At 40.4% G+C, this 20,600-nt stretch overlaps 1 protein-coding gene and 1 pseudogene across 3 annotated transcripts in view; both read left to right on the top strand.

Annotated features, from left to right (window-relative positions):
* The window catches only part of Spata6l (spermatogenesis associated 6 like), a 54,446-nt gene extending 42,974 nt beyond the window's left edge, over positions 1-11,472 (top strand). For all 3 annotated transcript variants that reach the window (XM_071600607.1, XM_071600609.1, XM_071600606.1), the window contains one exon: positions 9,704-11,472. Coding sequence is in view for 1 of the 3 variants with exons in the window: in XM_071600609.1 (XP_071456710.1) it covers positions 9,704-9,713 (10 nt within the window). In the remaining 2 variants the exon portion in view is untranslated. The remainder of the gene's footprint in view (positions 1-9,703) is intronic.
* Positions 11,371-11,648, top strand: LOC114098836 (large ribosomal subunit protein eL43-like; annotated as a pseudogene).
* The last annotated feature ends 8,952 nt before the right edge of the window (positions 11,649-20,600 follow it).

Genomic DNA, 20,600 nt, shown 5'->3' with positions numbered 1-20,600 from the left:
ACTGCCCTTGGATGTCTTCCAGTAAGATCCTATTGTATATTTCTCACTCCAGCCTCATCAAAATAATTGAGTCTTTTTAAACAATAAAGGAGTATGGGATAACCTGCTAGATTTTCACTATAGTCAGGCTCCTGAAAGTCTGCTTTAAGGATCATTTTTTGCTTTAGGTCACAATTCACCTTGCCCCAGGGCTGGCCAGGTCTCCTCATCTTTATCACAGAGGAATGTGGAGGACAGCTCAGTAATTGTCTACATTAGAACGTTCTGCTTTGTAGATTAAAGGATTCTAGGCCACTTAATCTCTGGTCATGAAAACAGTCATCTAGGCTTTTATTAGGTTGTTGCACAGAACATAGCCCACATAATTATGAAATGCCAAATTGCTTTGAATTTCAACATGGGTAACATCAAGTTACCTAAAGCCTGACCAGCTGGTGTGGACATTGATATGAGGGGACTCAGAAGAGGTAAAAGAAAAAAGCTATAAATTCTGTCTTGGAAAATGGATTTCCTACAAATCAGGAGTCACCACCCCCCTGGGGTTTGGAATATGCTCATGAGTGTTTTCCAGAAACTACCCATTCTATCCTTTTACTAACTCTCCTTTTTTTTGTATTTTTAAAATTTATTTCTTTTTTTTTTTTTTTTTTTTTTTTTTTTTAATTTTTTATTGTGGGTTGTTCAAAACATTACAAATTTCTTGACATATCATATTCCACACTTTGATTCAAGTGGGTTATGAACTCCCACCTTCACCCCATACACAGATTGCAGAATCACATCAGTTACACATCCATTGATTTACAAATTGCCATACTAGTGTCTGTTGTGCTCCACTGCCTTTCCCATCCTCCACCCTCCCCCCTCCCCACCTCTCCCCTCCCCTCCCCTCCTCTCTCTCTACCTCCTCCACTGTATAACCCTGAGGGTCTCCTTCCATTACCATGCAATTTCCCTTCTCTCTCCCTTTCCCTCCCACCTCTCATCCCTGTTAAATGTTAATCTTCTTCTCCTGTTCTTCGTCCCTACACTGTTCTTAGTTACTCTCCTTATATCAAAGAAGACATTTGGCATTTGTTTTTTAGGGATTGGCTAGCTTCACTTAGCATAATCTGCTCTAATGCCATCCATTTCCCTGTAAATTCTATGATTTTGTCATTTTTTAATGCAGAGTAATACTCCATTGTGTATAAATGCCACATTTTTTTTATCCATTCGTCTATTGAAGGGCATCTAGGTTGGTTCCACAGTCTTGCTATTGTGAACTGTGCTGCTATGAATATCGATGTAGCAGTGTCCCTGTAGCATGCTCTTTTTAGGTCTTTAGGGAATAGACCAAGAAGGGGAATAGCTGGGTCAAATGGTGGCTCCATTCCCAGTTTTCCAAGAAATCTCCATACTGCTTTCCAAATTGGCTGCACCAATCTGCAGTCCCACCAGCAATGTACAAGTGTACCCTTTTCCCCACATCCTCGCCAGCACTTGTTGTTGTTTGACTTCCTAATGGCTGACAATCTTACTGGAGTGAGATGGTATCTTAGGGTGGTTTTGATTTGCATTTCTCTGACAGCTAGAGATGTTGAGCATTTTTTCATGTACTTGTTGATTGACTGTATGTCCTCCTCTGAGAAGTGTCTGTTCAGGTCCTTGGCCCATTTGTTGATTGGGTTGTTTGTTTTCTTATTGTCTAATTTTTTGAGTTCTTTGTATACTCTGGATATTAGGGCTCTATCTGAAGTGTGAGGAGTAAAGATTTGTTCCCAGGGTGTAGGCTCCCTATTTACCTCTCTTATTGTTTCTTTTGCTGAGAAAAAACTTTTTAGTTTGAGTAAGTCCCATTTGTTGATTCTAGTTATTAACTTTTGTGCTATGGGTGTCCTATTAAGGAATTTGGAGCCCGACCCCACCGACTGTAGATCGTAGCCAACTTTTTCTTCTATCAGACGGCGCGTCTCTGATTTGATATCAAGCTCCTTGATCCATTTTGAATTCACTTTTGTGCATGGCGAGAGAAAGGGATTTAGTTTCATTTTGTTGCATATGGATTTCCAGTTTTCCCAGCACCATTTGTTGAAGATGCTATCCTTCCTCCATTGCATGCTTTTAGACCCTTTATCAAATATAAGATAGTTGTAGTTTTGTGGATTGGTTTCTGTGTCCTCTATTCTGTACCATTGGTCCACCCGCCTGTTTTGGTACCAGTACCATGCTGTTTTTGTTACTATTGCTCTGTAGTATAGTTTGAAGTCTGGTATCGCTATACCGCCTGATTCACACTTCCTGCTTAGCATTGTTTTTGCTATTCTGGGTCTTTTATTTTTCCATATGAATTTCATGATTGCTTTCTCTATTTCTACAAGAAATGCCGTTGGGATTTTGATTGGCATTGCATTAAACCTATAGAGAACTTTTGGTAATATCGCCATTTTGATGATGTTAGTTCTGCCTATCCATGAACAGGGTATATTTTTCCATCTTCTAAGATCTTCTTCTATTTCTCTCTTTAGGGTTCTGTAGTTTTCATTGTATAAGTCTTTCACCTCTTTTGTTAGGTTGATTCCCAAGTATTTTATTTTTTTTGAAGATATTGTGAATGGAGTGGTTGTCCTCATTTCCAATTCAGAGGATTTGTCGCTGATATACAGGAATGCCTTTGATTTATGTGTGTTGATTTTATATCCTGCCACTTTGCTGAATTCATTTATTAGCTCTAATAGTTTCTTTGTAGAGCCTTTTGGGTCTGCTAGGTATAGAATCATATCATCTGCAAATAGTGATAATTTAAGTTCTTCTTTTCCTATTTTTATGCCTTTAATTTCTTTCGTCTGTCTAATTGCTCTGGCCAGTGTTTCGAGAACTATGTTGAACAGAAGTGGAGAGAGAGGGCATCCCTGTCTAGTTCCAGATTTTAGAGGGAATGCCTTCAGTTTTTCTCCATTCAGAATGATGCTAGCCTGAGGCTTAGCATAGATTGCTTTTACAATATTGAGGTATGTTCCTGTTATCCCTAGTTTTTCTAGAGTTTTGAACATAAAGGGATGCTGTACTTTGTCAAATGCTTTTTCCGCATCTATCGAGATGATCATATGGTTCTTATTTTTAAGTCTATTGATGTGGTGAATAACATTTATTGATTTCCGTATATTGAACCAGCCTTGCATCCCAGGGATGAATCCTACTTGATCATGGTGTACAATTTTTTTGATATGTTTTTGTATCCGATTCGCCAGAATTTTATTGAGGATTTTTGCATCTAGGTTCATTAGAGATATTGGTCTGTAGTTTTCTTTCTTTGAAGTGTCTTTGTCTGGTTTAGGTATCAGGGTGATGTTGGCCTCATAGAATGAATTTGGAAGTTCTCCCTCCTTTTCTATTTCCTGAAGTAGCTTGAAAAGTATTGGTATTAGTTCTTCTTTAAAGGTTTTGTAAAATTCTGCTGTATACCCATCTGGACCTGGGCTTTTCTTAGTTGGTAGTCTTTTTATGGTTTCTTCTATTTCCTCAATTGATATTGGTCTGTTTAGGTTTTCTATATCCTCCTGACTCAATCTGGGCAGATCATATGACTTAAGAAATTTATCTATGCCTTCACTATCTTCTAATTTATTGGAGTATAAGGATTCAAAATAGTTTTTGATTATCTTCTGTATTTCTGAAGTGTCTGTTGTGATATTGCCTTTTTCATCCCGTATGCTAGTAATTTGAGTTCTCTCTCTTCTTCTCTTCGCTAGCATCGCTAAGGGTCTGTCGATTTTGTTTATTTTTTCAAAGAACCAACTTTTAGTTTTGTCAATTTTTTCAATTGTTTCTTTTGTTTCGATTTCATTAATTTCAGCTCTGATTTTAATTATTTCTTGCCTTCTACTTCTTTTGCTGTTGTTTTGCTCTTCATTTTCCAGGATTTTGAGATGAAGTATGAGATCATTTATTTGTTGGTTTTTTCTTTTTTTAAGGAATGAACTCCAAGCAATGAATTTTCCTCTTAGAACTGCTTTCAATGTGTCCCATAGATTCCGATATGTTGTGTCTGTGTTTTCATTTATCTCTAAGAATTTTTTGATTTCCTTCTTGATGTCTTCTATAACCCATTGATCGTTCAGTAACCTATTGTTCATTCTCCAAGTGATGTATGCTTTTTCCTTCCTTCTTTTATCGTTGATTTTCAGTTTCATTCCATTATGATCAGATAAGATGCATGGTATTATCTCTACTCCTTTATATTGTCTAAGAGTTGCCCTGTGACATAATATATGATCTATTTTTGAGAAGGATCCATGTGCTGCTGAGAAAAAAGTGTAACTGCTTGATGTTGGGTGGTATATTCTATATATGTCAATTAGGTCTAGGTTATTAATAGTGTTATTGAGTTCTATAGTTTCCTTATTCAACTTTTGTTTGGAAGATCTGTCCAGTGGCGAGAGAGGTGTGTTGAAGTCTCCCATGATTATGGTATGGTGGTCTATTAGACTCTTGAACTTGAGAAGAGTTTGTTTGACGAATATAGCTGCACCATTGTTTGGGGCATAAATATTTATGATTGTTATGTCTTGTTGGTGTATGGTTCCCTTAAGCAGTATGTAGTGTCCCTCTTTATCTCTTTTGATTAACTTTGGCTTGAAATCTATTTTATTTGATATGAGTATGGACACTCCTGCTTGTTTCCGAAGTCCATATGAGTGATATGATTTTTCCCAACCTTTCACCTTCAGCCTATGTATGTCCTTTCCTATCAAATGCGTCTCCTGTAGGCAGCATATTGTTGGGTCTTGTTTTGTGATCCATTCTACTAGCCTGTGTCTCTTAATTGGTGAGTTTAAGCCATTAACATTTAGGGTTATTATTGAGATATGGGTTGTTCTTCCAGCCATATTTGTTTATTTCTGTTACTAAACATGGTTTGTTTTCCTCTTTGATTATCCCCCCCCCTTTACTGTCCTACCTCCCACTGTTGGTTTTCATTGTTATTTTCCATTTCCTCTTCCTGTAATGCTTTGGCGAGGATGTTTTGAAGAGATGGTTTTCTAGCTGCGAATTCTTTAAACTTTTGTTTATCGTGGAAGGTTTTAATTTCATCCTCCATCCTGAAGCTTAATTTCGCTGGATACACAATTCTTGGTTGGAACCCATTTTCTTTCAGTGTTTGAAATATGTTATTCCAGGATCTTCTAGCTTTCAGAGTCTGTGTTGACAGATCAGCTGTTATCCTGATTGGCTTACCCCTAAATGTAATCTGCTTCCTTTCTCTTGTAGCTTTTAAAATTCTCTCCTTATTCTGTATGTTGGGCATCTTCATTATAATGTGTCTAGGTGTGGATCTCTTATGATTTTGCACATTCGGCGTCCTGTAGGCTTCTAGGATTTGGGATTCTGTCTCATTCTTCAAGTCTGGGAAGTTTTCTTGTATTATTTCATTGAATAGACTTCTCATTCCTTTGGTTTGGAGCTCTGTACCTTCCTGTATCCCAATGACTCTTAAATTTGATCTCTTAATGTTATCCCATATTTCTTGGATGTTCTGCTCATGGTTTCTTAACAGTCTTGCTGAGCTGTCTATGTTCTTTTCCAGTTGAAATACTTTGTCTTCATTGTCTGATGTTCTATCTTCTAAGTGTTCTACTCTGCTGGTAGTATTCTCCATTGAGTTTTTAAGTTGGTTTATTGCTTCCTGCATTTCTAGGATTTCTGTTTGTTTGTTTTTTATAACCTCTATCTCCCTGTATAGTTGATCCTTTGCTTCCTGGATTTGTTTGCGTAATTCGTTGTCGAAGTGATCTTTCATTGTCTGATTTTGCTGTTTAATGTCTTCCTTGATACTCCAGATCATCTGAAGCATGTATATCCTGAATTCTTTATCTGACATTCCATCTGCTGCAGCTGTTACCTCTTCTAAAGTTGCGTTGACCTGCATTGCTTGTGGTCCTTTCTTTCCTTGTCTTTTCATACTGCTTGCGTATCTTTCCTGCAGGTGCGGGCGGCGGCTCTGCTCTCTTCTTATTCCAATTGGGGTGTCGTGGCTACCACGCCGGCAGGTCACTGGGCCTGTTCTGGGAGCTGGCGGCGGCTCTGTTCTGCCCCTACTCCAATTGGGGTGACGAGTGTACCACGCCGGCAGGCCACTGGGCCTGATCCGCCGGTCGGTTGCAGGTTTGCCTACCCTGCAGGCGCGGGCGGCGGCTCTACTCTGCCCCTACTGCAAATGGGGTGACGTGTCTGTCGTACCGGCAGGCCACTGGGCCTGTCCCGCTGGTCGGTCGCAGATCTGCCCACCTTTCGGGCACGGGTGAAGGCTCTGCTCTGCCCCTACTCCAATTGGGGTGTCGTGACTACCCCGCCTGCAGGACACTGGGCCTGTTCCTGGCACGGGCGGCGACTCTGCTCTGCCACTACTCCAATTAGGGTGGTGTTTGTACCACGCCGGCAGGCTCCTGGGCCTGATCCGCAGGTCTGTTGTAGGTCTGCCTACCTTGGAGGCGCGGGCGGCGGATCTGCCCTGCCCCTCCTACCACGCCTGCGGACCCCTGGGCCTGATCTACAGGTTGATCACTGGTCTGCTCACCCTGCGGGCACGGGTGGCGGTTCTGCTCCGCCCCCGATTGGGGTCACGTGACCACCACACCGGCAGGGCCTGATCCGGGCGTGGGAGAAGGATCTGCTCTGCCCCTACTCCAGTTGGGGTGACGTGTGTACCACACTGGCAGGCCACTGGGCCTGACCCGCCAGGCTGTCACAGGTCTGTTTACCTTGCACGCTCATTCGTCACAGCGCGAACCGCGGCTCTGCCCTGCCCCTCCTACCACGCCCATGTACCACTGGGTCGCGGGTCTGCCCACCTTGCGGTTGCGGGTGGCGGCTCCGCTCCGCCCCCTCTCCAATTGGGGTCACCCGGTCACCACGCTGGCAAGCCGCTGGGCCTGCTCCAGGCGCTGGCGGCGGCCCGGCTCCTTCCCTCTGGCTCGACGACAAATTGAGGAGACTCGGGTGACTGTGCCTCACCCCCCCTACCAGGAGACCAACTGCTTATGTCACCACTGGTATTGATGAAGTTCCCTCCTCCGCCGCTTTCTGCAGACATCAGATCTCTGCCATGTTGGTATCCTATGCGAATGGCAGCATTTCGTTCCCCTTGCCGGGCAACCAAAGCACCGGGTGAGTCCTGACTGGCCCTCAGCAGGACCCGGACCGAGAAGCCGTTTCCGCGGGCTCCTAGCCCCGGGCCAGGGAAGTTCCGGGAGCCGGAACTCGGCCACTCCGTGCTCGGTGTAAGCTCCTATAAATGTAAGCTCCAAGAAGCAGTCCCCGCGGGCTCAGTTCCGGGAGCCGTAATTCGGCTGCTTAGTGCTTGTTGTATGCTCTGGTAGGCGCAGGGTCCAAGAAGCAGCCTCCGCGGCCTCAGCAGCCGCTCCGCGCTGGGTATTCACTCCGATAAGATCAGTTTCTAAGAAGCACCCAGGCGCTGAGCCCTAGCAATCTGTCTGCAAGCCGCAGGCGAATTGCAGCCTGAAATTACCTGTTCTATGGCTGAATGAGCTGCGGTCAGTCGAAAACCTAAAATTTATTTCTTACATGACAATAGTGGAGTGCATTAATTCATAATTATCCATTCCACTTTTTGAGCTATGGATTCCTAGTGAGGCAGGATCCTGGAGCGTCATCGTGTTAGAGAGGTTCTTGTGAAAAACCTGGATGACTTTGGCTAGTCTTAAGCAAACAGGGCATTTATATAAGCAGCACTGTGTAACTAGGGAATATCCAAACAAGTAAAGTCAAGTAGACACAATAGCATAGCTAGCATCACTCCTGTGGGTCGGGAAGCGAGATCCCAGAGAGGATGCATATGGCACACTGTGCTGCATTTCCACCACGTGTTCCGGTCGATACCTTCCTCAAGGACTCTCCTGACTGCAGCATAAATGTCTGTCCTGTCCCTTCTCCATATCAGCTCTTTCATTGTCAGTCAGCTTTTCCTCTCCTGGCTTTCAAGATCTCAGGGAAACCTAAAAGTGGATTCTTAACCACAAAAAAAATGAGGGATTCTTAAATCCAGAATGATGAGTCCAACTATCTGGCCAGGTAGAGAGAGGATAGAGGGAAGAAATGGGTAGAAGGCATTGGAATACATCTGTTTCCTCCTTATTCTGGATGTTTTGGGACTTGGTACTTTTGACATAAAACAGATTATCTCTTGTATACTTTAAAATGGTGAATTTTACTACAAAAATAACAACAACAACAACAATAAAAACTCTGAACTCCTCAGGTTATCCTTAGTTCTCTTGGACAGGGAGGGCATGATTGCCTCTATTCAATATCCCTTACCAGTGTGTGAACTAACTGCCCATGTCTGGTACACTTTCTGAGAATCCATTTTTGGAGATGGGTTTACAAGGCCATCTCTATAACACTCCTGATCCCTATGCACTCAGGCCCTCTGCCTTCTGTGCAGGAAGCGGAGACTTAGCAAATTGCATTAGATCTGGCCCACTGGACTCTCTATCCCTGTGAGCATTTGCCCACCTGTGATTCCAAATTCCACCCTGTGGCTTGCCCTCAGGGAGAGAGAGATTGAAGTTTCTTGTAATGCCTCCAGCCAGTTAGTGAGGAACTTGGGCCTGAATTTCCTCAGACACTAGGAAGAATTATATCCCTGAACTTTTTCGAAAATTGAAGAATAACAAAAAGGAAATACATCAAGAAAAGATAAAGGACGCAAATAAATTGAAGTACTGGTTTCTAATCCTGTCATAGCTCATTGCCTCTAGTTCCTAAGACAGTAGCTGGTATGGCATCTAACTCACCTGTCTCCACTGGGTAGGGGCCATTTGACTTTCTTTCATAGGGGCCCAAACACCTCTGTGAAATCAAGCTGAAAGCAATTCCACCTCACTGCTGAGCCATGCCACTGTTCAGGGCTCTCTCTCTGACTTGGTCACCAGTTTCTGAGGGATTTGGTGATTTGTGAGGATTGAAGCAATGGATAATGGTGTACCTTTCTTCATCCTAGGAGCTTTCGGTCCTGTCAGAGACTAACAGACCACACAGGCAGTGGCTACCCACCCAAATCAGCAGCAAACTTATGGGTTAGCAGTTGAAGAATGAGCATTAGAATCACTGGGAGTGCTTTGAAAAATTTTAGTGCCTGGGCCTCACTCACTCCAGAACAATTTAATTTGAGTCTGTATAGGTGGTGCCTAACACTGGTATTTTTTTAAGGTCTCTCAGAGATTCTGATGCACATTTAGGATTGAGAATCTCTGCAATAGATTGTGAGTTTCTTGAGGATGGGGAGTTTGGAACACCCCCAAGTTCCATACTTAACCTACTCTGTGCTCAGTAATGATTGCTCTGTAGAATACAGTTGATTGGAATATGTTGGACAGTTCAACAATTATTTTGTTTGTTCCGAGCATTTGCTACACACACACGACTAGTAACAACGCTCACAATAATACTAGGAGGTAGATACTCCAAGTATTGTCATCCTGATATTTTACAAAGAGGTCAAATAACTTGTCCAAGGTCACACAGGTGTTATTCTGCACTGGGAATCTTGGGGAAAGAGGCTCAGAAAACAAATGACCTCATTTGTTTTCATTGGCATAGTCTGAGAAAAGCTAAATGCCAAGAAGGGTAGTATGAAATAATCTTTTTCTCTTTGATTGTGTTGATTGTAGTGATGGAGTATGTGATGTCTCACATTTTACAGGGGAAAATGATGAAGGCTGGAGGAGGATCACGAAGAGCTTGCTCAAGACAACTACACATCCTTGGAGAAATGAACAATGATCTTTGTTGTCTCTATTGAGTTACTGGTGTCTAATCCCCTTTATATCAAACCCTGTATTCATTCTTTTTTGCCCAGGTAAGAATTATTGATTAAAATGTTTGCTGTTTGGGGCTCACATTTTCTTGTCACCTGGAACATTGTGTTTTGTTGTGGCAGGTGCTTTTCCATTTGCAAAGCACGTGTTAGAATTCTGACAAAAAGGTCAAGATGCTTTCTCAGCTATTCTTTATTTTTGTCAGTGAATGTGTTCTTGAAAAGCTTATCTTCCCTCTTCCTTCTTCCTTCTTTCTTTCCCTTCCTTTCTCCCTTCCTTCCTCTTAAATTTTATATGCAACAGAAGTTGCTAATTGGGGGAATAACCTGATAAATCCTGCAGGAAACAATTGTCAACCTGATTTTCTCCTTTTGGCAAATCTGATTTTGTTGTTATTGTTGTTTTTAATGTTAGGCTTGATTTATATGAAGTACTCTTAAAATGTAGGAAAAGAGAATTATTTCTGGAAAAATTCACATTTTGTTTTAATGGTTGAATTTCTATGATAAATTTGTAAGAGGAGGCAGTTTCTTTGGATTGTGGTTTAAACTGTTCTGTTCCCATCCCTTCCTTTTTTCACCCTTAGCAATTCTTAATAAATTTAGATGAATATCAAAATCTTTTTCAAGCATTTCTCCAAAAGAACTACATTAAGTAAATAGGTTCCACAGAAAGGTCTGCCAAAAACCAGACTTTAAATTAATTAGTAGGGTACCTTTATGAAAAGCTTACATAGTTGGTGGAGCAGGAAGAGGAAGCAGATGGAAGGAAGGGTTATTAGAAGCACATTAGTTTTCATGGGCACAGACCCAGAGAAAAGGGGGTCTGAAAAATGGAAATCTTCGTTTTTTATTCATATTATAACCTAGGCATCTTCTTCTGTCATACTTGGTATGGTCTGAATGTTTGTATGTCTTCAAATGTTGAAATCTTACCCTGGAAGATGAAAGTATTAGGAAGTGGGGCTTTGGGGGAGGTGATTAGGTCATGAGGGTGGAGCCCTCATGAATGGGATCAGTATCCTAGAAAATTAGGCCCAAGGGAGCTCATTTCTCCCTTCCACCACAAGTGAGGATGCAGTGAGGTGGTACCATCTACAAACCAAGAAGAGGGCCCTTAACCAGTTTCCAAATCTGTTTGTACCTTGGCCTTCCTGGCCTCCAGAACTGCGAGAAGTAAATTTGTTATGTTTAGAAGCTACCTGGTATTTGGTATTTTGTTATAGTATCTCAAATGAACAAAGACAATATACTAAAATTCTTTTAGTTTTTACAAGATACAGAGAGAGCTAGGTTTTCTTTTCTCATTATGACCACAAAAATTGGTTTGTTAGGAAAACAAAATTAAGTAGAAAAAGAGACTCCCAAAACAAAAACAAAACTCATTTAACTCATCTCAGAATTCTAGTCAGTTGGAGCTGGGGTTGTGGCTTAGTGGTAGAGTACTTGCCTAGCACATGCGAGATTCTGGGTTCGCTCTTCAGTATCACATAAAAATAAATAAATAAAATAAAGATATTGTCCTCTCCGGGCTCAGGCCTTAGCCATGTGACATGGCTTAACGCACCAAGAAAGTCAGAATCATGGGTAAATATGGGACCCACTATGGTGCCTCCCTCCGGAAAATGGTGAGGAAAATTGAATCAGCCAGCACACCAAGTACACTTGTCCATTCTGTAGCAAAACCAAGATGAAGAGACGGGCTGTGGGGATTGGGCACTGTGGTTTCTGCATGAAAACAGTGGTTGGTGGTGCCTGGACCTACAACACCACATCTGCCGTCAAGGTGAGCTCTGCAATCAGAAGGCTGAAGGAATTGAAAGACCAGTAGAAAGTTCTAATATATAACAAAACTGTGGTTTGTTTTTAATTGTATTAACTGGATATTCTGATGTGAATTGTATTAATATTACCCTTTAAAAAGAGATTTGTAAACTGAAGCCTTTCTAATTTGAATTGAAAAATTTTGCTGAGATGGGTTATTGTAATTCAGGGTTTTTTTTCCCCCCAGTATTTAGATGATAATGGCATGAAACTAAGTCTTAGGTATATGCTTACCTTTTTTTTTTTTAAAAAAAAAAAACACTGTTCAACTTCTTAGTGAACATATTGTGCAAAATTTGTTTTAAAGGTAAAATGTGCTAAAAATACACAAAGGATATACATAAAACAAAGATTGTGTCCAACTACAACTAAAAAATAAAATATTGAAAAAATAAATTAAAAAAGAATTCTAGTCAATTAAAAGCATATATTCTAATAAGCATTCCACCTTTAGAAACGGACAAAGCAGGCTTAAATTACATGCATTTATAAATGTTCTTGATGTTTTTGGAACTACCATTTATCAATTTGTTATTTTGATATTACCTTTAAGAAGTCATCAAAATTTCAAAAAATACTGTGTTACATTAAGATTATAGTATGCTGGGCTCAGAGGCACACACCTGTAATCCCAGTGGCTTGCGAGGCTGAGGCAGGAGGGTCATGAGTTCAAAGCCAGCCTCAGCAAAAGTGAGGTGTTAAGCAACTCAGTGAGAACCCTGTCTCTAAATAAAATACAAAATAGAGGTGGGAATGTGGCTCAGTGGTCAAGTGCCCCTGAGTTCAATCCCCTGTACCACCCCCCCACACACACCAAAAAAAAGATTATGGTACAGTTCTCAGAAAAGGTCCATTTACATAAGTAGTTAAGGGAAAGAAGTCCTAATGAATTCATATCTCATTTTAGTTATTTTAAAATACATGAAACTCAGTGTTCATTTTTCAAAAATGGTTTGTGCATAACTTCTTAATTTAATAAGATCTTGAATGCTTGCTTTTATTAAGTCATTTTTTTATTAAATATACCTTTTTTCTCACTTTCTGATCTGTTAATTCTATTTTTATATTATTTTTATTTTAACTTTTTATTTCTCAAAGAATCATTGTTTTGAGGAGTCATCTTAGGGCTGGGGTTGTGGTTCAGATATTTTGCTTTTGGATTATGTAACAGCACGAATAATTTTGTCATGTATTGGGGTTTGGATTGCTGTGTGAAGATCTGTGTAATTCAACACAATAAAAAAAGAATCTCCATCTATCTTGCTTCAGTTTATAATTTATTTCTTGACTTTCACAGATGAAGATCTGTCAAATCCTGGACCATAATTTACAAATATATTTCATGAGATTTTGGTGAAAATCATTGTACATGCTGCTGTACAATGAGACCTTTATGGCCATTAGGCTAGCTGAAGCTTATAGGGCCTGTATTATAAAAGAGATTTTTAAAAATGAGAGTGTGAATAAAAGAGGTTTTAAGTGAAAAATGTGAGAAGCTTGATGTGTTATGTATTTGAGTTCAACCTCCCCCTGAATGCCATGTTATTCTCAACATACCCATGACACCACTCAATGAGTTTCATTTAAAGGGTCCTCTCATCTTTCTGATGGACATTCTGAGGAGTAGGACATTCCCTCTAGTCCATGCTATGACGAACAAATCTTCTAGTATTTCCAAGTGGACTACTGGCCCTTCCCTAATTAGGGGTTCCAACCAAGAAGTACTTGGGAACTTTCAGATTGTGTTAGCTTTCTGTTGCAGTGGCAAAATATGGGAGACAAATGACTTAAAAGAGGAAAGCTTTATTTTGGCTCTAGGTTTCAGAGATTTTAGTCCATGGTCAGCTGGCTCCATTCTATCGGCTTGTGTTGAGGCAGATCATTATGGCGGAGAGGGTATTGTGGAGCAGATCTGCTTACCTCATGGAGTCAGGAAAGTAGGGAGAGAGAATAAGTGAGGGTTTGGGACAAGATTTGCCCTTCAAAGTCAGGCCCCTAGTGACCTACTTATTCTGCCTAGGCCTCACCTCTTAATAGCCCATTCAGCTAGAACTCATCAATGGATTAACCCATTGATGAGGTTAGTGACTTCATGATTGAATCACTTTTCAAAGCCCCACTTTTGAATAATGTTGCATCAGAGACCAAACCTTCAACAACCTGAGTCTTTAGGGTTCATTTTAGATGCAAACCACAACACTGGTCTTGGGAAAAATTCCCTCTCACCACTTGCCTTGCCCTGGGAATCCTGACAACAGTGATAAGAGCTGCAATCTTCTGTTCTATTGGTCTGGGACCCTTCCATCCTCATCAATGGGTCTGGGTGTCCCATTATGGCAATAAAATTACTTTATAGGGGAAAGAGCCTATGCTTACTTTCACCTTCAGAACTAGGGAATTTGGCTAAAACAGGAACATGGTTAGGACAGAAACTCTTCCTTGGTGCAGATGGGTCCTTTTTAGGATGGCTGGGTTGACAAAGCCTCTTCAGCAGAGTAGGCATTCCCAGATCCAAAAATATCCCCTTGGATCAGTCTGTCTGTCTGTCTGTCTGTCTATCTATCTATCTACTATCTATCTATCTCTATATGTTCTTTTCCCTTTGTTTTCATATCTCTGTTTTTAAAGTGCTCTGAAGCCCATAGTATAATATGACCTCTTTTCACTTACCCATAACAGTTGCCTTCTGGGGCTCATTTACTCTGTGTAACTCATGTAAAGTACGTGATAGAGCACCTGGAAAACTGAGATGCTGAACAAAGGAATGAGGGAAGGAGTGCAGGAGTGTTGGGGGAGGAAGGGAGAGAGAACCTTTACCCTATCTCTTTACTGGCATTCCAGGTCCCCCAAAAGTAGATGATAAGGTTTCTAAGACTGTGCCTCTCTCAAACACCCCAAAGTTGCCCTTGACCTGGCCCCCTCTGTGTAAGAACATAGGAAAAATTGCCCTCTACACACATTGAGGCTAAGCAGGACATACAATAACAATTTACTAAAAGTTTATTGAGGATGTTTGCATCTGTATTCATCAAGGATATTGGTTTGTAGTTTTCTTAATGTGTCCTTCTCTGGTTCTGGTATCAGGGTGATACTGGCATTAAAGAGTGAATTTGGAAGTGTTCTATATCTTTCTGTTTTAGGCACTTATAGCACTGAGAAGCAATAGCACCTGGATTTAAATCCTGCCATTTATAGGCTGAGGGCCTTGGGCAAATAATTTAACCTCTTTGTGTCTCGGTATCCAGATGTGTAAAATAGAGATAATAATAGTATCTGCCTCATAATGTTGTTGTAAATGGATGACACATTTTGAAAGCACATTAAATCAGTGCCTAGCACAAAATTAGCACTCAGTAAATATTTGCTATTCTTATTCTCATCTCATTTAATTATCTGAAGAAAGCACTATTTCCTAGATTTTCTCACTAAGGACACGAAAGCTCACTAAAAGCAAGTGTCAGAGTCAATTTTCAAACCCTGGTCTGTCTTGTTTCCAAACCTCTACCACTTTCTGGTTGTCACATGGGCATTATTGTCCCTGAGGCTGGTGCATCCTAGAAATTCTAGCTGAGGGTTTGAAGAACATAAACTCAGTGTTTCAGTCAAAGTGACAGGGCAACTAAGGTCTTTTGACAGTTGTTAGAATGAGGTTAACCACTTCTTGCTTAGGTCAACAAGAGGTGCTTTCTGTTTCTATTTCCTGTCATTGGAAGATTATGTTTGTAAATAGCATTTTTAGGAAGTTCTCCTTCCCCCTCACTTCAAAATAAACCTCCCTGTTCCTTTTCCTCCAGGAACTGACACTTAAGTTGGTATTTTGAACTGAGATAAATACCACACCTGTTTTAGTGGGATGACTTCCAGGAACAGATCGTAAGCAGTAGGTGTTATTGCTGGAAGTGCTGGATTCATGGTGGGAACTCCTGGTCATGAAAGCTCATCTGGCATTGCGTAAGGGAAGTTCATCTCAGGCGCATGATGACATTCTTTGTCCATTGAGTCATTCGATCTCCCAACCCTGACAACCAAATCTATTCCACAGTCTTGCATGGGTCCACTGAACTTGTATTCACCAAGTTCCTACTATGTGCTTAGTGTAGTACTGGGACCTGTGGGGTAGCAGAGGTCAGGCTAGAGGTGTACAACACAGCAGGTACCTCTGGAAGTCTCCAGACTTACTAGGGCAATGAGATAATTCAAGTGTGACTCTCAAAAAATATTGCAAACTTGAGTGTCTTCAGGATCAGGCAGTACTTGTGACTCTTTGATGCACTAGGATTTGAAATAATGGTGAGTGGTAGAAACTGGAGTGAAATGGGCACAGTGACACCTACTCCCCCACTCCCACAGGTTGTTTGAATTCCTCAAATTCAAATGTAAAGCAACAAGGCTCTGTTGCCACATAAAGCTGATATGAAGCCATGTCTTGCCCACAGTCATCAGTTCTGACTCCTGTTTAATAGTATGAAATAATGATATCGATTAAGTGATGTTTGTGGAACTTAATTTCAGTCCTTTATAATCAACTCTCATACTGATTATAATAAAGTAATAATATAAGGTTATAATATCAGGTAATATCTGATTAGTTACCAAGATGCTTTTGTTTCTCTAGATTCCAGGATATAAGAAACACTGGAGTCTTAGGGCTGAGGGCTAAGAGGGTCTTTTGACTTTGAAGAAAAAGAACAGATGGAGAAGAAGCTTGGAAAAAGTGAGGCAATTGGAGAGGGGAGAATGAGGATGTGTGTGGAGAAGGAAGTGTGCATTAGGAATATATTCTGAAGTGTATTAAATAGGACTCACATTTTAAACTTTGTACTATAGACATTAGGGCTTGGGGACAAGAAAGTCAAGTGTCAATCTGACAATCTTATTTAGGATAGTCTGGGAGTAGGTTAGAGACTAGGGGCAGGGAGACTCTGAGAAAGCCTTTGAAGAAATCCGGAAACTAGCCTTGAGCTGGGTAGGAGGCCAGGGAAGATAAAAGGATTGATTCAATATCTGGGATGGAAAGAAATAATGAGACAACTTACTTTATGAAATGTTTTGAAGCCTATGGGTGTGTGTGTTAGGGGTAAGATCTGATTCCTTTCAGGAAGAAGCCAGGTGGCCTTGGCTGAACTGTGAAGCCAAGGTAAACTATTCATTTATTGAGAGTGAAGTATTGATTAAGAGAATAATTGCCCTGCCGATCCAAGGATACAGAGTCCTTCGTTTTATGAAATTCATATTCTTCATGACCTAAGGCAAGATGAACTCAAGAACTAAGGGAAAAAAATAGGAAGTCAAATACAATCTTTTGGGGGAGGGTTTTTTTCATGGTCTCTTTTTGGCAGGCGGGATAGGGAACACTTAGAATACTAGGGAGTGGGATTGCTAAGAGGCAGAATAGATGTCCCAAGGACAATGGAGGCCTTGTCTTGTATTTAGTTTAGCTTTTTTTTTTTTTTAAATTTCCTCTGAATCATTTTCTTTTCTTTGAATCTTTCTTATTATGAAGGTTCTATTGTAGTAGAATGTAGAGGATCATCAAAGTACAAGTTGTTTGTTGAAGGACTGCATGGGAAGAGAAGATGAAGGAACATACCACATCCAGTTATTCACTGTGAAGGGAGGCTAAATTTTGGGCCAGCCCCTTCACAAAAAGGCAACATTGTTCACTCCAGCTTCCCCCTAAAGCCCAGAGCAGAGGGATTCAAATAAATGCACTAATTTCTATAGACCTGCCTTATAGCATCAAACCTAGTGGAGTCAAAAACAGGAAGACACTTGCAGGGGAAATAATGATGACTTTAAAAACACAATACTCAATTTAGGAGAGACGTAAGTAGAAATTTATGTGGTTAATATTGAGTAAGTTCAGTTTAAAAAAGATAGTAGAAAGGCCAAAGGAAAATGCCCAATAGAAGTTAGAAATGGGATCTGAAGTTTGACCAAGAAGTCAAGGCAAGAGAAATCAAGGGTTTTAGTTACATTTTGTGGATTCATATTTTTGATAATCATCTACATAAAGTAGTTGGAGTATAGTATTTGAAGCCAAATTAATGAGTGACTTTCTGGTGGACAGAGTATAGAGAACATTGAAAGGAAGCTTGCTCACTCATTTCTCAAAAATTTGAGGGGCCCCTGTGTGTTTGGCAGAGGCAGAGATGAGAACCACAGCAGGAAGCAACAGCAGGAGGAGGTTACAAAGGTGATGGGACAGGGCGGGAAAGAGGCAGGCAGGGAAGCCCCTGGTGGTGTCCCCAAAGTCAAGGGGAGAGAACATAGTGGTATGTGAGCTAATCAACAGTGACAAGTGTTGCAGAAGAGTAAACACTGATGACTGGGAAAATGCCCTTTGGATTTCACAAGCAGGGCATTGGTTACCTTGGAATTTCAGGAGAGCTGTAGGGGTGGAAACCAGACTATGGTGGGCGAGGGTGTTAATGAATGGGAAGGAAATGGAGGGTGAGCATGAAGACCAGAAAGCAACCCCAAACATTTGTCAAGAAAAGGAAAGAGATATATAGTTTCAGTTTTTATTCTGATACCTTCCCATCTTTAGTTTGGGATAAGGTAGGTCTTCTTGGAATAATTTTTTTTAAATGTTTAGTTTTTAGTTATAGGTGGACACACTATCTTTACTTTATTTTTATGTGGTGGTGAGGATCTAACCTGGTGCCTCATGCATGGTAGGCGAGCGCTTTGCCTCTGAGCCACAACCCCAGCCCCAAGAATTGGGTTTTGAATGAAGGATTTAAAGGTGATATAAGGGGAGAGTGATGTGAAGAAATGGTATCAGCCATGGAGGAGGTGAGGTAAGGTCACAAGGTGACAGAGGATAATAGAGATATTTTCATCTCTGTTAGAATGTGACAACAAATTTGAGGGAGTAAATTTGATCATAGCCAATGAAATGCCATCATTAGAAAAGATGAACAGCTTTTAATGAGGTGACAGTTGAATACTACCATGCACAGCATTTTGCTTTGTAGGCATTTTTGAAACCCCAAATCTTGATTGCTCTAAAAAGACTTTGGAATCATGTTTGAGTCCCAGCTCTTTGAACTTGGACAAGGTACCTCATCTTGCTAAACCACAGTTTCCTCATCTGGAAAACAAAATGGCGATATTACCCAAAGTTCTCTATAGGTTTACCGCAATGCCAGTCAAAATCCCAACGGCATTTCTTGTAGAAATAGATAAAGCAATCATGAAATTCATATGGAAAAATAAAAGACCCAGAATAGCAAAAGCAATTCTAAGCAGGAAGTGTGAATCAGGAGGTATAGCGATACCAGAATTCAAACTATATTACAGAGCAATAGTAACAAAAACAGCATGGTACTGGTACCTAAACAGGCGGGTGGACCAATGGTACAGAATAGAGGACACAGAGACCAATCCAGAAAACTACAACTTTCTTATATTTGATAAAGGGGCTAAAAGCATGCAATGGAGGAAGCATAGCATCTTCAACAAATGGTGCTGGGAAAACTGGAAATCCATTTGCAACAAAATGAAACTGAATCCCTTTCTCTCGCCATGCACAAAAGTTAACTCAAAATGGATCAAAGAGCTTGATATCAAATCAGAGACCCTGCGCCTGATAGAAGAAAAAGTTGGCTCCGATCTACATATTGTGGGGTCGGGCTCCAAATTCCTTAATAGGACGCCCATAGCACAAGAGTTAATAACTAGAATCAACAAATGGGACTTACTCAAACTAAAAAGTTTTTTCTCAGCAAGATAAACAATAAGAGAGGTAAATAGGGAGCCTACATCCTGGGAACAAATTTTTACTCCTCACACTTCAGATAGAGCCCTAATATCCAGAGTATACAAAGAACTCAAAAAATTAAACAATAAGAAAACAAATAACCCAATCAACAAATGGGCCAAAGACCTGAACAGACACTTCTCAGAGGAGGACATACAATCAATCAACAAGTACATGAAAAAATGCTCACCATCTCTAGCAGTCAGAGAAATGCAAATCAAAACCACCCTAAGATACCATCTCACTCCAGTAAGATTAGCAGCCATTATGAAGTCAAACACAACAAGTGCTGGTGAGGATGTGGGGAAAAGGGTACTCTTGTACATTGCTGGTGGGACTGCAAATTGGTGCGGCCAATTTGGAAAGCAGTATGGAGATTCCTGGGAAAGCTGGGAATGGAACCATCATTTGACCCAGCTATTGCCCTTCTCGGACTATTCCCTGAAGATCTTAAAAGAGCGTGCTACAGGGATACTGCCACATCGATGTTCATAGCAGCACAATTCACAATGTAATGTTTTGAACAACCAATAATAAAAAAAAAAAAGTAGGTTATATTAAATAATTTTAAAATGTAATTAATTAAATAATAGGCTTTGCTTTTTAAATCTAATTGAGATTTCATCCTATTATTTTCTTGCTTTAGCAAGTTTTTAGTTAGATATATGAAATGATTAGTTTAATAAATTATTAAGCTTATGTGTTTGTATAGAAACAGAAAAAGTTTCTCAATGATAAGATCTTATATAACTGAAGTGAATTAAAGGCCTTTTAAAGTAAAAAAAAAAAAAGAAATGCAAAAAGCTGCACCTATTTGATGTGTAAAAATTGATGAGTTTGGAGAGAGTTTTATGCCTATAAAACCATTTCCATAGTGAATATCATAAATCTGTCACCTCCAAGTTTCCTTTCTCCCTCCTTCCCCTTTTTTTCTTCTTTTTGTATATATATATTTTTAATGAGAACACTTACTATCAGAGCTACCAAAATTTGTAAGTATACAGTACCATATAGTTAACTATAGGTACTATGTTGTAAAGTAGATCTTTACAATGCTTCTTTTTTGTCTTGAAATTTTTGGACCATTCAGATTTGTTAGAATTAATATTCCAGCACCCCTGGCTCTCTCTGCTTTATAGTGCTCAGTAAAGAACACTGGCACTGGAGCAGGACTGCTGTGCCATCTTATTTGTT

This window comes from Marmota flaviventris, chromosome 13, assembly GCF_047511675.1.
Source record: "Marmota flaviventris isolate mMarFla1 chromosome 13, mMarFla1.hap1, whole genome shotgun sequence".
NCBI classification, from domain to species: domain Eukaryota; kingdom Metazoa; phylum Chordata; class Mammalia; order Rodentia; family Sciuridae; genus Marmota; species Marmota flaviventris.
This window is presented reverse-complemented; position numbering and strand designations above follow the sequence as displayed.